General features: G+C 42.9%; 1 protein-coding gene across 1 annotated transcript in view; it reads right to left on the reverse strand.

The window, feature by feature from the left end:
- The window catches only part of cps1 (carbamoyl-phosphate synthase 1, mitochondrial), a 119033-nt gene that overhangs the window by 47578 nt on the left and 54135 nt on the right, over positions 1 to 17320 (reverse strand). The window contains exons 26-29 of the mRNA XM_055878266.1: positions 13810 to 14004; positions 13073 to 13140; positions 10588 to 10663; positions 8588 to 8665 (exon numbers count right to left, since the gene is read on the reverse strand). Coding sequence (XP_055734241.1) covers positions 8588 to 8665; positions 10588 to 10663; positions 13073 to 13140; positions 13810 to 14004 — 417 coding nt within the window. The remainder of the gene's footprint in view (positions 1 to 8587; positions 8666 to 10587; positions 10664 to 13072; positions 13141 to 13809; positions 14005 to 17320) is intronic.

Genomic DNA, 17320 nt, shown 5'->3' on the forward strand with positions numbered 1-17320 from the left:
TGTTGGAAAAATTACTTGTGTCATGCACAAATTAGATGTCCTAACCGACTTGCAAGAACTATAGTTTGTTAACAAGAAATGTGTGGAGTGGTTGAAAAATGAGTTTTAATGACTAACCTAAGTGTATGTAAACTTCTGACTTTAACTGTATGTGGGAACTCCATCAAGATTGTTAGAAAAGCTGTCATTAAGGCAAAGGGTGGCACTTTGAAGATCTAAAATATAAAATATATAGTTTGATTTGTTTAACACTTTTTGGTTACTGCATGATTCCATATGTGTTATTTCATAGTTTTGATGTCCACTATTATTCTACAACGTAGAGAATAGTAAAAATAAAGAAAAACCCTTGAATGAGCACGTTTTCCCAAACTTTTGACTGGTAATGTATATATAATGTTTATGTTTTACACCAGGTCCTCCAACCAGAGGAGGGGGTGGTAGAGTAAAAAAAGTGGGATCAGAAATTATGCAAGTAATTGTCACGCCCTGACCTTAGTTATCTGTTTTCTATATATTTTGGTTAGGTCAGGGTGTGACTAGGGTGGGTACTCTAGTGTTGTATGTCTATTGTTTTGTATGTCTAGGGTTGTTGTAGGTCTAGGGGTTTTGTATTTCTATGTTGGCCTGATATGGTTCCCAATCAGAGACAGCTGTTTATCGTTGTCTCTGATTGGGGATCATATTTAGGCAGCCCTGTTTCCCACTTTCTGTTGTGGGATCTTGTCTATGTGTAGTTGCCTGTCAGCACTCGTTTGTATAGCTTCACGTTTTGTTATTTTGTTCAGTGTTCATTCTTTAAATAAATAAGAATGTACGCATACTACGCTGCGCCTTGGTCCGATCCTTATAACGAACGTGGCAGTAATGTTGTTTGATGGACTCATCTGTATGCTAGTTTTTGTCTAAAAGACACAGACTGAAACAAAGAGGGAGATAAACAAAAGAGAAAAAAAGGGAGAGGAGAAGAAGATTACCATGTATATAGAACATATGACTACTCTTTCCTTGATAGTTGTTAGTATTTAGGCTACAATCAGAAATCTAAACATGTCCATACAGGGTCTCAATCATATATAAGCACAGCTTAGCAGTCAAAACTTCGATATTCATTAAATGTATTGCATCGGATCCATCCATGTGTGGCTTTTTTTCTTAATCATGTTTCAACATTAAAATATTACAATGACAGATCCAATTTAACCTGTCTAGGATCAGCGTGGCGCTAGCGGGACGTTTGACAAGAAAAAAAAAAAAAATGGCGGAATGTCATAATTATAAATATTTAGCTTCAATTAAATCAGAAGTGTTATACACAATATCAAATCTATACCTCTTGTTAATCTTGCCAATATGTCCGATTTCGAAAAGCTTCACTACAAAAGCGATTATCGATCAGTAAACAACACATTAGGTACAGTTACAACAAAGTACATTAGTCACAAAAGTCATAAATAGCAATGCAAAGCATCAATTACCTTAGGAAATTTTCTTCTTTTGGCAATCCTAAAGGTCACGACGAAACAATCAAGTGGCTTTTTGATCGATATAATCCATTTTTATAGCCTAAAACTAAACATTTTGTGAACGGCTTGTGTGGAAAATTCAGCGTCCATCAACTTTGGACGTAACATTCATTGTAATTACTCACTCTAAAGGGACGTTTATCAAGTCAAGTTCGGTTTCATTAGAATCCTCTGTTTGTTAGTAATACAACCAAACTTCGTGGTTCTTTTTCCGGGACATATTGACCGAAGAAATTCGATCTGAACACACCTACCAGCTACGTCATTACGCGCCAATCGATTGGCCTGTTCTTCTTTGATTGACTGTATCTCGGTCCAATGACCACTGATCTTTTTGAAATCTAGCTGGATAGATAGCCAATGAGCAGAGGTAAATAGGGATATCAAATGGTTCTACCCGGAAATAATAGGCATCTTTGTAAAGCCATGCGTGTTCGCCGCTATTCCCCATTGAAAATCAGAAAGTAAGGAGCTCACCGTTTTACGCGCCGCGAAAGTTTGTTTTGGAGCATTTTCAAGGATCAATTATGGCAAATAAATCAGCCAAATCAAAGACCAAGACGAAGTACACAGATGTGCAAGATATAATTAGTGAAATTGACCGTGAAAGTGAAAATGAGCATCTAATTGATTCCAGCGAGGTTGAATCCGTTGATTCTGAATTCGAAGACATGTTTCTACACGGTGAAGACCCAGTTTTGGATCGGTGAGTAACGTTGTTTGGAATTAGTAATATCATATATAATTCATTTGAGTTGTTTGAGATATTTGTATTTTATTTGCCTTATATAAAAATATGACTAGGGCATGAAATAAAGGCACATTGTGTATTTCTAATAGGTGCTAATTACACACACACATACTGCAATAGGCAAAAGCTCACCATGGTCACAAATTGTGTATTTCTAATAGGTGCTAATTACACACACACACATACTGCAATAGGCAAAAGCTCACCATGGTCACAAATTGTGTATTTCTAATAGGTGCTAATTACACACACACATACTGCAATAGGCAAAAGCTCACCATGGTCACAAATTGTGTATTTCTAATAGGTGCTAATTACACACACACACATACTGCAATAGGCAAAAGCTCACCATGGTCACAAATTGTGTATTTCTAATAGGTGCTAATTACACACACACATACTGCAATAGGCAAAAGCTCACCATGGTCACAAATTGTGTATTTCTAATAGGTACTAATTACACACACACATACTGCAATAGGCAAAAGCTCACCATGGTCACAAATTGTGTATTTCTAATAGGTGCTAATTACACACACACATACTGCAATAGGCAAAAGCTCACCATGGTCACAAATTGTGTATTTCTAATAGGTGCTAATTACACACACACACATACTGCAATAGGCAAAAGCTCACCATGGTCACAAATTGTGTATTTCTAATAGGTGCTAATTACACACACACATACTGCAATAGGCAAAAGCTCACCATGGTCACAAATTGTGTATTTCTAATAGGTACTAATTACACACACACATACTGCAATAGGCAAAAGCTCACCATGGTCACAAATTGTGTATTTCTAATAGGTGCTAATTACACACACACATACTGCAATAGGCAAAAGCTCACCATGGTCACAAATTGTGTATTTCTAATAGGTGCTAATTACACACACACATACTGCAATAGGCAAAAGCTCACCATGGTCACAAATTGTGTATTTCTAATAGGTGTCTGTCTTTATTTCACAGTCGCAGCGATTCTGATTGGGAGCCAAGCTGCAAATCCCCCACTGAAGCTGGTCCATCCAGCTGGACCCCTGCTGTATCCGGCACCACACCTACTCCCGCCCGGCCATCAAGGGGTGGTAAGCCGGCGGCAAGGAAGCGGAGGAAGGGCAGCGTGGAACCGTCCAGCGTGGAACCTGCCAGAGCGGAGGAGGACCGTTGGCACACTGTTCTTGAGGAGGATGTGGCCCCACCAACTCCACTTTTCCGCCCAAAACGCCCAGTAGGCCCTCAATTGGACCTGACTTCCAAATACACCCCCATGCAACTTTTTCAGTTGTTCTTCACCTCGGCAGTTCTTGATACCCTGGTGATGAACACTAATAAATATGGGGCTAAGAAGCAGGAGAAATGGAAGGACATTTCCATTTCAGAACTGTTTTGCTACCTGTCCATGGTCATTTACATGGGGGTGGTGAAGCTGAAGAACCTCAAACACTACTGGAAAACTGCACCACTCTATCAACTGCCTTTCCCCTCAACGGTCATGTCTTGTACTAGGTTTCTGACAATTTCACGGGCACTTCACATTAGTGACCCAGAGGTTGATAAGGACAACGAGGCGAAACGAGGCACAGCAGGGTTTGATAAGCTCTGCAAGATCAAACCTCTCTACCACGATATCGTTGAGGCATGCAAGACATATTTTCAGCCCGCCCAGAACCTTTCCATAGATGAGAGAATGGTAGCCTCAAAGGCCAGAATTGGCCTAAAACAGTACATGCGCAACAAACCCACAAAATGGGGTTACAAGCTGTTTGTTTTGGCCGATTCTGCGTGTGCATACACGTGCAATTTTTTTGTCTATGAGGGGAAGAACACTTGTGCGAGCGGTAAGGGACTCAGTTATGATTCTGTGATGCAGTTATTAGATTTCCAGCTGCTGGGGAAGGGCTACAAACTATTTGTAGACAACTTCTACACAAGCCCTACCCTGTTCACAGACCTGAGGAAGCTGGAGATGTGGGCCTGTGGCACCATTCGGACCAACCGAGTGGGTTTTCCAAAAACCAGGGTAAATGACATGCCTAAGCGGGCTGAGCGGGGTACCATGAGATGGATCCGTGAAGATGGCCTGCTGTTTGTGAAGTGGATGGACACTCGCGAAGTGGTGATGTGTTCCACTATTCACAAGTCGTTCGGTGGGGATCACGTTGTTCGCCATTTGAAAGGTCCTACAGGCGCTTGGACTGCCAGAAATGTCCCCATTCCAGATGCTGTGAGGGATTACAACAAGAGCATGGGGGGTGTAGACCTATCCGATGCACTGATAGGATATTATAACGTCCTTCATAAAACCATGAAGTGGTACAAAACACTATTCTATCATTTCATTGACATTGCTGTGGTGAATTCCTTCATCCTCCAGAAGGAAATGGCCAAGAGCTGTGGACAGCCCCCCATCTCACAACTAGCCTTCAGGGAGCAGCTCATCCAGGAGCTTGCTAACTACAGCAAGAACACTGTAGCACCTTCTGTCCCCTCTACCTCTGTCCCTTCTGCTCCAACCAGCGGCACGCACATGCTGGATTTCATCATTGCAGGCAGGGATGTGCCTCGGGGGAAAAGGGGCACAGTAGGGCGGCTTCGTTGTGCCCTGTGCCACAAGAAGTCCCCTGTCACCTGCAACACCTGTGCTGTGACCCTCTGTTTCACACCAGAGAGAAACTGCTATGGGATATGGCATCGGGAGCGCAACATTGTGTAGAGGACAGAGTCTTCACATGATTGAACATTTGAAGTGTAAATAGTTCCCCTTGTTATTATTTTTTTGTTGTTGAAATATTCATTTTTTTCCTTGAATTTTTCAAATATATATTTTTGGGGGTATGTTACAATAATTGTTTTGTATTTTGTATATAGGTTTTGTATCATTGTATCATTGTACCAATTCGGCCACTTGGGTACATTTGGGAAACTTGTGAGGGACACCTGGTTGACCTCATGCTCAATGGCATGTACCTCACTCATTCCTGAATGTATCCATCTGAAATTTTGGTAAAATACTGTTGCCTACCTATGTTCTCATTTGAAATGATCCCCAGTATCATAACTGAATGTTTGGCCTTTCTTGTTGATTTTTAAAGATGCAACATCAGTAAAAGAACAAAAAACGTCTGTTGATTTCCTTGTATTTTCTTCTACCAGATCTATTGTGTTATATTCTCCTACATTCAATTCACATTTACACAAACTTCAGAATGTTTCCTTTCAAATGATACCAAGAATATGCATATCCTTCCTTCTAGGCCCGAGCTGCAAGCAGTTAGATTAGGGTATGTTTTCAGGCGGAAATTGAGAAAAAGGGGGGTCATCCCCAACAGGTTAAACACATGAAACTAAGGGAATAATGATGAGCTATTCAGGTTTAACTAAGGCTTATATAACCATACCCATCTCCCTGGCACCATGTTAACTTCTTAACCAATCCCTAGCTTTGACATTTCTAATAAGGCCTCTTAAGCGGTTGTTTTCGCGATGTCGGAGGTGGAACTGCTTTAGAGCTGTCAAATCCACAAGCGGCTCCTGGCATTATGCCACTGGAATGAACATTGGAATGTGGCATGTACTCTACACCTCGATTAGGCTGATAGAAATCCTCATTATTTAGTTTAATTATTTTCTTTACCGAACAAAAATAGAAAAAAAACATGTAGTGTTGGTTCCATGTTTAAGGAGCAGAAATGTTCCATTTGCAAAAAAAGCTTATTTCTCAGAAATGTTGTGCTCAAATTAATTTACATCCCTGTCAGTGAGCATTTCTCCTTTTCCAAGATAATCCATCCACCCGACAGGTGTGGCATATGAAGAAGCTGATTAAACAGCATATTCATTACACAGATGCACCTTGTGCTGTAAACAACAAAAGGCCACTCTAAAATGTAAAAAAAAAAAAAGGCCATCTCTGCCGTACCAGGCAGAGATGCAACCAGTCAGGATGCTCTCGATGTTGCAGCTGTAGAACCGTTTGAGGAACTGAGTACCCATGCCAAATCATTTCAGTCTCCTGGGGGGAATAGGTCTTGTCGTGCCCTCTTCACAACTGTCTTGGTGTGTTTGGACCATGATAGTTTGTTGGTGATGTGGACACCAAGGAAATTGAAGCTCTCAACCTGCTCCACTACAATCCTGTCGATGAGAATGGTGGCGTGCTCGGTCCTCCTTTTCATGTAGTCCACAATCATCTCCTTTGTCTTGATTACGTTGAGGGAAAGGTTGTTATTCTGGCACCACCCGGCCAGGTCCTCCCTATAGGCTGTCTCGTCGTTGATCAGGCCTACCACTGTTGCGTCATCTGCAAACTTAATGATGGTGTTGGAGTCGTGCCTGGCCATGCAGTCGTGGGTGAACAGGGAATACAGGAGGGCATTAAAGTCCCTGGCCACTAGGAGCGCACCTCTGGGTGAGTGGTTTGCTTATTTCCTTATACAGCTGACTCAGTGCGGTCTTAGCGCCAGCGTCCGTCTGTGGTGGTAAATAAACAGCCACGAAAATAATAGATGAAAACTCTATTGGCTGTGGCCTACAGCTTATCATGAGATACTCTACTTCAGGCGAGCAAAATCTAGAGACTTCCTTAGATTTTGTGCACCAGCTGTTTACAAATGTACACTCCGGAGTGTGGTGTTCGGTCTAGCCGGTGCAGCGTATATCCCTCTAGCGGAATGTTTTCCATGTCGTCATTCAGCTACGATTCGGTGAAACATAAGATATTACAGTTTTTGATGTCCCGTTGGTAGGATATTTGTGATCGTACCTTGTCTAATTTATTGTCCAATGATTGTGCGTTGGCAAGTAATATTGATGGTAAGGGCAGATTTCCCACTCGCCGTCGGTGGATCCTTACAAGGCACCCCGCCCTGTGTCCTCTATACCTGTGTCTCTTTCTCTTGCCAATGATGGGGATTTCGACCTTCGGGTGTCTGAAGTACATCCTGTGCATCTTCGTCTAATCCGAGGTGAGTCATCGCTGTCCTGATATCCAGAATCTCTTTTTTGCCATAAGATACGGTGGCAGAAACATTATGTACAAAATAAGTTACAAAAACAGTGGAAAAAAACACATAATAGCACAATCGGTTAAGCGCCCGTAAAACAGCTGCCATTTCTTCCGGCGCCATTGTACATGTTTGATCACCACCGTTCGTCAGCACCCAGCAGGTGTTCATGTCAATGTTCGTGTTGGTCTATCTTCCCTCATACAGTATGTGAGGGAGAGAGTGGTCAAATCTAAGGCTTTATTGGATCTAAGGTCAATGGAGAACATTATTATGCAGTTTCTTTTAAGAACTGGCCTCAGAATGCTATAAAAAAAAAAGGTTAATTGACTCCAAAATACTTTTCAGTACTCTTTACACAACCTACAAAACACCCCAGGATTTTTGAAATTTGTGTCCCCCCACCCATCTTTCAATTGAATATATTCCATTTCCACTATCTGTTTGATATGTATCTGCCAATCCTCTGTTCCTTTCAAAGAGCAGCTGTAATATGTTTCCCTGCTGATAGGATGGGAGAAATGATCTAGTCTTTACTTAGGTTGTGTCCTAAATTCCTAAATGTGCCCTACTTTTGATGAGTGCCCTAGTAGTGCTCTATGTAGGAAATAGAGTGCCATTTGGAACTTGGCCTCATCAGACTGAGGTAATATAATGGAGGAATAAAATGCTACATTAAAGCAGAATGGAGTAATGCTCCAGTGTGGCTCAGTTGGTAAGAGCGTGGAGCTAGCAAATGCAAGGTCGTGGGGTTAAATTCCCCCAGAGGTCACATCCACATACTAAAGATTGAGTCATCAATGTAAGAAGATATAATGAGACAAATGTGAAGGTAAAAGTACAAAACTGCTTTAGTACTAGGATTAAACATACTATGTTGATGTAGAACGGATTAAATTCATTACAGTCTAAACGTGATGCTAAGTAATATAGCCTGTGAGTGTTTTGCTTGCTGAAGCAAATCATTCACCTTGCCCTTCATTCAGGAAATAAGAGAGGAGAGGAGGGAAGAGGGGGATGAGGAGAGCTCCTATAAAAGCCCCCCACGTGTTCCACCTTCTCCATCACGTGAGGCAGATAGATCACACATCTAGGTCCTGTATGGCTCAGTTGATAAAATGGGTTCAAAAAAGGCCACTGGGTTCAATTCCAGCAGGAATCACATACTGAAAAATATGCACATGCTCTCACGGTACTGCAAGGCACTGAAAGCAAGTGTCTTCTAAATAGCATACAGCGCACATAGCATAATGATGTGAGGTGTGTGAGTGTGTGAGGCATATCAAACTGGCTTACTTTTCCCATCTTGGCCACTGCATCCACCTCCACCTCTCTGGCTCCACGGATGAACTTGGTGATGACCACTGGATGCTCCTGTAGGAAAAATAACAACATCAGATATCTAACTCTCAAATGGCACCTATTCCCTATATAGTGCTCTACTTTCAATCTGTGTCTATAGGGCTCTCAACAATAGTGCATTATATAGGGAATAGGATTCCATTTTGGATGCACATTTGAAGTGTGCTCTGCTGCACTATGTTGGAGTAGGGGGCTGCATCCTGTTTATATTAGGATTCTACAGCAGCCCAGCTCAACTCCCCAGCTTACTGATACATACTATTTTTATTTATTTATTTATTTATTTAACCTTTATTTAACCAGGTAGGCAAATTGAGAACACGTTCTCATTTACAATTGCGACCTGGCCAAGATAAAGCAAAGCAGTTCGACACATACAACAACACATAGTTACACATGGAGTAAAACAAACATACAGTCAATAATACAGTGAAAAAAATAAAAAAAATAAGTCTATATACAATGTGAGCAAGTGAGGTGAGATAAGGGAGGTGAAGGCAAACAGATATATGTATAAATAAATAAAAATATAAAAAGGCGAAGTGAGTACAACACAGCAAGTAAAATAAAAACTAAAAAAAAACACTGGAATGGTTGGTTTGCATTGGAAGAAAGTGCAAAGTAGAGACAGAAATAATGGGGTGCAAAGGAGCAAAATAAATTAATAAATAAGTACAGTAGGTAAAGAGGTAGTTGTTTGGGCTAAATTGTAGATGGGTTATGTACAGGTGCAGTAATCTATGAGCTGCTATTATACCAGTTACACATGTGATTTGTACAGCTAGCCGGATGGGCACGGTGAGTCGAGTAGAGTAGAGCTCATTAGAGTCTGCTGAGGGGAGGACGGCTCATAATAATGGCTGAAACGGAGTGAATAGAATGGCATCAAACACATGGAAACCATATGTTTGATCTATTTGATACAATTCCACTCCAGCCATTATCACAAGCCCGTCCTCCCCAATTAAGGTGCCACCAACCTCCTGTGGTAGAGCTCCTCTTGGCGTGGTGAGTGGTATGTGTGTGTGCTGCCCCTGAGAGACAGGTGTGTGATGCTGTGTTCTGTCAAAAGCCAGGCAGGCCATGTGTATTCAGGTCACAGGCCAGAGGGCTGTTCCTCCTCCTCCTGGCTAGAGAAGTGCTGCTTAGCTGACAGTAAGCAAGGGGAGGTGTACGTGTGTGTTTGTGTGTGCATATGACCAGGACTGGTTTAGTGTGAGCAGCATGACAGGGAGGCCGGCTGCTCTGTCAGCCCCAGGCAAGGGCATGTTGAGGGGCCAGGTGGACCACCAGCACCCAGAGGGAGTGTGTTTGTATGTGTGGGCAGAGAGACAGGTAAACAACAAAATTGGCTCTGCCCCACAGCCAACATACTACACTCATCCATACTGAGAAGGTGCCAGTGAGGGGCACGAGCTGATTGAGCTCAGAGGAACTGTGTGTGTGTGTGTGTGTGTGTGTGTGTGTGTGTGCGTGTGTGTGTGTGTGTGTGTGTGTGTGTGTGTGTGTGTACAGTAGGTGAGTAGACATTAGACAAAGGTAGCATCCCAAATTTCAAACTAGTCCCTATGTAGTGCACTACTTTTGACCAAGACCCAATGGGCTCTGTTTAAAAGTAGTGCACTATACAGGGAATAGGGTGCCATTTCCATTTGGGACACAAAGAGATAGTTTTATCTGTGGTTGGCTAGAGAGAACAAATACACTTCATTTCTCCATGTAAGCCTTTTTATAAGAGAGGGGGTTACATGTGCGTGTGCATAATGAAGAAATTGTATTTGTAACTCACAGGGTGGGTGAGTCTGAGTGTGCATGTGTTAAAAGGATTTTGTATGTTGAGTAGGAAGAGGTTTTCAACTGATTACTTCAAGTAGTGCACCATATAGAGAATAGGGTTCAAGTCGGGACACAGATAATAAAGTTCCCTGGATCACCTGAGACACCTGAGTAGCCTCGTCCAAGAAGCCCCTCATCTCTTCTTCACCGTATGCCACGTTCATTGCTGAGCCACTGAAGAGGAAGAGAGAGCGAAAGAGGAAAATAATTAGAAAAATAACAAGGTTTTTTAGCTCAAATGTTGATATCTCCCAGTTGCATCATTATAATCAAGATGAAGAAAGGTTTTAAACAGCAAAACAAAAAAGTGGAGAAAAATAAAAAGAAAGATTTAGGTCAGCAAACACTCCAGGCTCTACAGAATGAGTTTGCTTTCTGAGCTGAGTCATTAAAAAATATGTATTCGGGGTATTTATGTTTTTCTCCCTTCTTCTTTTGGCCGGCTAGTTGGGCATCCACATGCTCCTGAATGCAGCCAGAGGGAGAGTGGATAATCTCCGTCCCAAATGGCACCCTATTCCCAACATTGTGCACTACTTTTGAACAGAGCCCTATGGGTTTCACTATAGGCCCTAGTCAAAAGTAATGCACTATAAACGGAATATGGTGCTATTTGGCACACAGGCGTAGACTAGAGGGACAGGGGAGGGTCAGGCTCAGTCACAACTCCTACCTCCTTTGGCCTGACTGCTACAAGGCACACATATGGCCACACAGCCAGACACCACACCTGTCTTTAAAAAGGACATTATACGGGGTTCAAGGAAAAAATATTCCTCTGTGACTCAGTTGGTTGCAGTGCCAGGATTGTTGGTTTGATTACCGCTGGGACCACCACCCATATGAAAATGCATGCACGCATGACTGTAATCGCTTTGGACAAAATCATTGGCTAAATGGGCATATCACAATCATTGGCCTAGTGATTTCATTCTTTGATTTACAACATACTCAAACAATGGATATCTAGTGTGAGTGGCTGAACTGCATTTAGAGATCAATCCTCTTCCAAGCTTATCATAATAATGGTCTGATGAGAGGTAGGCCCTAACACACTATGCGCAATGACATAATAATAGAGAAAGACAGACAGATGGACAGCCAGGCAGTCAGGCAGGAGAGGAGAAAGGGAGGAGGAAGGGAGGTGAGGGGAGAGGTTCATTCTCCATGTACACAAACCAATAAGGTAATACAGTTTACAGGGTGGTGCCTCCAGTTCCTAAAAGACCATAGACAGCCCTTGGGGACCTGAGATTCCTAATCACTCCATCATAGTTGGAAACTAAAACAAGAAGCAGCAGCCTGACAGCCCAACCCACCTGTCTGATGCTGCTCTTCTCCTGAGCATGCGAGCTGGAGGGGGGGGGTTGTGTGTGTGAGTGTGTGTGAGAGCTGTGTTGAATCGAGAACCAAAATTAGCCACCCAATATGCTTTCAATACACTTTCAAAACCAATGCTGTTGCTTGATTATGTGCAAATTAGCAATCCAGACCTCCCCAATACCAGCCCCGCATTAACACACACACACACTGTAATAAGTTGTGTTGTGTTCTTCTCAGATTGTAGGCTCTCTTTTCATTCTGGTAATTGAGTAGCATCACAGTGGTAGCAATGACAAAATATTAAAGGCTAAATTGAGCCTCCGCTTTAGCTAATCGGTCTCTCGCTGTTTTTTATACCCTCCCTTCCATATTTCATTTTGTGTTTCTTCACGCTGACTGTCGTATTTATTTATTCTTCTGAGATGCATTCAATTACTCAAAAATGTGTTTTCTAGTTGGACATATGGTGAGGCTGTATAAACAAGTTATCATATTAGAAAATACATCACATTACTGTGGATATACTGTAGAGGCCTGGCCAACATAAACAAGGAAAGATTAGTCCATTCCATTTCAATTCAGTTCATACAGGAAGTAAACTGAAATTGCAATTACTGATTTGAAATGGAGTTGACTCCAACCTATGGTTATGAGAGTGCTGTCCCCTCCCCAACACTTAGCTGAGTACATAAGAGGGGCGCAGGAGACAGGAGTAGCTTACCTGAGTACGTAAGAGGGGCGCAGGAGACAGGAGTAGCTTAACGGAGTACGTAAGAGGGGCGCAGGAGACAGGAGTAGCTTACCTGAGTACGTAAGAGGGGCGCAGGAGACAGGAGTAGCTTACCTGAGTACGTAAGAGGGGCGCAGGAGACAGGAGTAGCTTACCTGAGTACGTAATAAGAGGGGCGCAGGAGACAGGAGTAGCTTACCTGAGTACGTAATAAGAGGGGCGCAGGAGACAGGAGTAGCTTACCTGAGTACGTAAGAGGGGTGCAGGAGACAGGAGTAGCTTAACGGAGTACGTAAGAGGGGCGCAGGAGACAGGAGTAGCTTAACGGAGTACATAAGAGGGGCGCAGGAGACAGGAGTAGCTTACCTGAGTACGTAAGAGGGGCGCAGGAGACAGGAGTAGCTTACCTGAGTACGTAAGAGGGGCGCAGGAGACAGGAGTAGCTTAACGCAGTACATAAGAGGGGCGCAGGAGACAGGGGTAGCTTAACGGAGTACCTAAGATTGGCGCAGAAGACAGGTGTAGCTTACCTGAGTACGTAAGAGGGGCGCAGGAGACAGGGGTAGCCCACTTTATTGGCAAAGGCAAAGGCATCTTCCTGAAACGCACAGAATCAGAGTAGATGAAGGTTAAAGCATTGGTTCCAATTACAACTTATACTTATAACATCAAATACCTGTCTGCCTGACCCTCTGTCATTCTCTCTTTATTTCACTCAGTCTCTTTCTGTCACAATCTCTCTCTCCATTTCTCTCTCTCTGCTCTTTGTTTTCTCCATCATAATACAACAGCTCCTGGTGGGATGAACAGAGACGCAGATTGGTTCCTAGGGATACTGGGCTCTGTCGGCTTAAAGTCTAAACACGACTCACCACTTAAAATACAAGTGAGCGCTATAAAGAAGTAAGTAGATAATTAGGGAGAGAAGGTGTGAGAGAAAAACAAATATGGAATGTGTAGGAAGTGTCTAGGAGGAAGTCTAGTCCTCTGTTTTTCTTTCTCTCACTTGGTCTCTTTCCTTCATTCTAATATCAGCATGTCTTCGCTAACCCTGTTTTCTTCCTTCTAGAGTACCTAGCCCTGTCTAAGCCGAGACAGCCTATCCCCTTTCCACTCCTCTCCCTGTAGGTCCAGGAGAGATAGGAGCAGTACAACACTAAGGGAATGGAGAGTCAGACACATTTCAGCAAGTCAGTCGGTCTCCACGTCTCTGCACTTTTGACACTAAGGGGACAGTTTGTTTGTGTTGTGTGTGTGCATGTCTCACCAGTGAGCTGAGGGCCTTCCACGGGGCCTGGGCCACCCCCAGTTCATCCAGGATGGTGGAGAACACTGACCTCTCCTCGGCTCGGTCGATCTGCTGGGGGTTGGTTCCTAGGATCTTGACCCCGTTCAGGTGCAGAGGCATGGCCAGGTTATTGGGGATCTGACCCCCTACAGACACGATGCTGCCTGTACAGCCCTGGAGACTCACGGTAGGACTTTAGTTACAACATTATTCAGTTCAGTTACAACATTATTTATATCTAGAAATGAAATCTGCCATTTTTCTCATGTTTCTGGAATCACAGACTAAAATGTGTTTGACTTTTAGAATAAGGTGAAAGAAGACGGTTGTGAATAGGCTACTGGGTGCTTGTTGAGATGTTTTGTAACAATTATTTGCCTGATAAAAGATTTCATACATTTCAATAAACCTTCATCGAAGAGAGGAAAGGACAGGAGGGATGGTGGTAATGTTATCTCCCTGAATCAACAACCAGTTAATCACCAGGCTGATCTCATATCCACTATAACTGGAGTACATTCCTCTGGAGGGAAAAGTCCATATACCTCCCAAATAGCACCCTATTCCATATTTAGTGCAGTATTTAGTACACTACTTTTGAACAGGGCCTATAGGGCTCTGGTCAAAAGTAGTGCCCTACATAGGGAATATGGTGTCATAACAGCCGCTCACTGAAACCAGGCTACAAGGCTTTGGTTTAACTAGCAGAGCCGAGAGCGTCATTTTGATTCAAAAACAAATGTACTTTTTAATTACTCTGCCATTTTTAAAGTCACGTGTCACCCCTCAACCTTAACTTTTTCTTAATAAGTGTATATAACACAATGTCATTGTTAGAATCTTAATATCACAAACATAATTTGTGTTATAAGCGGTTTTAAGAGGTCATGTCATGTTTCCCCCCTGTTCCTCACCGCAAGTCATTCGCTGGCAGTCAGCCTGACGATGGCCCATCGAAACAACACCTAAACTACAGTCAGGTACAGAATTATTGGCACCCTTGATAAAGATGGGCAAAAAAAGTCTGTATAAAATAAATTATACAAATACTGGACTGTATTGCATGCAATTTGGGGGAGGGTGGGATTATATTATATTACACTAATACAATTGCTCAGAGAAAGACATTTTGTTTAACAAGTTTTTTTTTAAGTGTCAAAATGATTGGCATCGCTGTTTTTAGCACTCAAGCACCATACCCTACCCAAGGATAACCACACTGAGCCTTTTCCTAAAACGTTTTATGAGATTGGAGAACAGATTGGGAGGGATCTCAATGTGTTCTCCATTGGGAGGGATCCAATGGGAGGGATCCATACAGAATCTTTCCAGGTCCTTGATATTCTTCGTCTGTGTTTATAGACTGCCTTCTTCAATACAAACCACAGGTTTTCAGTGTGGTTCAATTCCGGAAAATGATGAGTTTGTGGTCAATAAACCATTTTTTTGTGGATTTTGATATGTGCTTAGGGTTGTCGTCTTGCTGGAAGATCCACTTGTGGACAAGTGTCAGCCTCCAATCAGAGGCAACCAAGTTCATGACTAAAAAGTCAGATGCTATTGTCAGATGAGATGAAAATAGAGCTCTATGACCATGCATACCAGTGGTGGGTTTGGTGTTGTAAAACAGATGCATATGCAGAAAAGTACATCATACCTACAGTAACATATGGTGGTGGATCTTTGATGTTTGCTTCTACACCTGCATTCTAGCTGTTTGGGGTTTTAGGCTGGGTCTCTGTACAGCACTTCGAGACATTAGCTGATGTACGAAGGGCTATATAAAATAAACTTGATTGATGTTATGAGGCTATTTTGTTTCCACTGGTCTCCAAATCAAATCAAATTTTATTTGTCACATGCGCCGAATACAACAGGTGTAGACCTTACAGTGAAATGCTTACTTACGAGCCCCTAACCAACAATGCAGTTAAAAAAAGTTATTACGGATAAAAATTTAAAATAATTACGGATAAGAATAAGAAATAAAAGTAACAAGTAATTAAAGAGCAGCAGCAAAAAAATAACAATAGTGAGACTAAATACAGGGGGTACCGGTACAGAGTCAATGTGCGGGGGCACCGGTTAGTTCAGGTAATATGTACATGTGGGTAGAGTTATTAAAGTGACTATGCACAGATGATAATAACAGAGAGTAGCAGCGGTGTAAAAGGCGGGGAGGGGGCAATGCAAATAGTCTGGTAGCCATTTGATTAGATACTCAGGAGTCTTATGGCTTGCGGGTAGAAGCTATTTAGAAGCCTCTTGGACCTAGACTTGACGCTCCGGTACCGCTTGCCGTGCGGTAGCAGAGAGAACAGTCTATGACTTGGGTGGCTGGAGTCTTCAACAATTTTTAGGGGCTTCCTCTGACACTGCCTGGTATAGAGGTCCTGGATGGCAGGGAGCTTGGGCCCCAGTGATGTATTGGGCCGTTTACACTACCCTCTGTAGTGCCTTGCGGTCGGAGGCCAAGCCGTTGCCATACAAGGCAGTAATGCAACCAGTCAGGATGCTCTCGATGTCGCAGCTGTAGAACCTTTTGAGGATCTGAGGACCCATGCCAAGTCTTTTCAGTCTCCCGAGGGGGAATAGGTTTTGTCGTGCTCTCTTCACGACAGTCTTGGTGTACTTGGACCATGTTTGTTGGTGATGTGGACACCAAGGAACTTGAAGCTCTTAACCGGCTCCACTACAGCCCTGTCGATGAGAATGGGGGCGTGCTCGGCCCTCCTTTTCCTGTAGTCCACAATCTCCTTTGTCTTGATCACATTGAGGGAGAGGTTGCTGTCCTGGCACGACACTGCGAGGTCTCTGACCTCCTCCCTATTGGGTGTCTCGTCGCTGTCTTGGGGCCCTTGTTAAGTTCAGTGGCATCATTAACTTCTTAAAAAAAAAAATGTTTACCAAGTACCAGGACATTTTAGCCAAAAACCTGGTTGCCTCTGCCAGGAGGCTAACACTTGGCTGCAAGCTCTGAGTACGTTCTCCTCTGTGCTTCAATGCAGTTGGGCTACGAACTAAAACCAGCACCGCTACAGACATACATCCATCCATGACTCAAAATGTGCACTTCACATTTCCATCTCATAAAACTCATGTCATATACGGTGTCAATGTTTATGATTACTATGTTTGATGTACAGTTACAAGATGACATGGCGTCATACCCTGGGATGTTCTGAACAGAAAGAGCCTGGTGGCCGACCTGCCTATACTGTGCCGGTCCCCTCTCTATCCGTCCCTCGCTAGTTCGCTATGAATTATGCAAGTGTTTGTGTTCTCCTAGTGGAATCGAATTTTGACACTCAGAAATGGGAGTGGACACCAGGAGTCGACGTGCAAGGAGTCGAGGAATCAATTATTTTGGAGTCGACTCACCACCACTACATCATCGTCGTTAACAGTTGGAAATATTGCAGAAAAAGGGAAGCGATAGCAGCGAAGTCCTTTATTGCAATACTTTAAGAAGTTACTTTGAGAAGACGTT

Source organism: Salvelinus fontinalis, chromosome 23 (assembly GCF_029448725.1).
Source record: "Salvelinus fontinalis isolate EN_2023a chromosome 23, ASM2944872v1, whole genome shotgun sequence".
NCBI classification, from domain to species: domain Eukaryota; kingdom Metazoa; phylum Chordata; class Actinopteri; order Salmoniformes; family Salmonidae; genus Salvelinus; species Salvelinus fontinalis.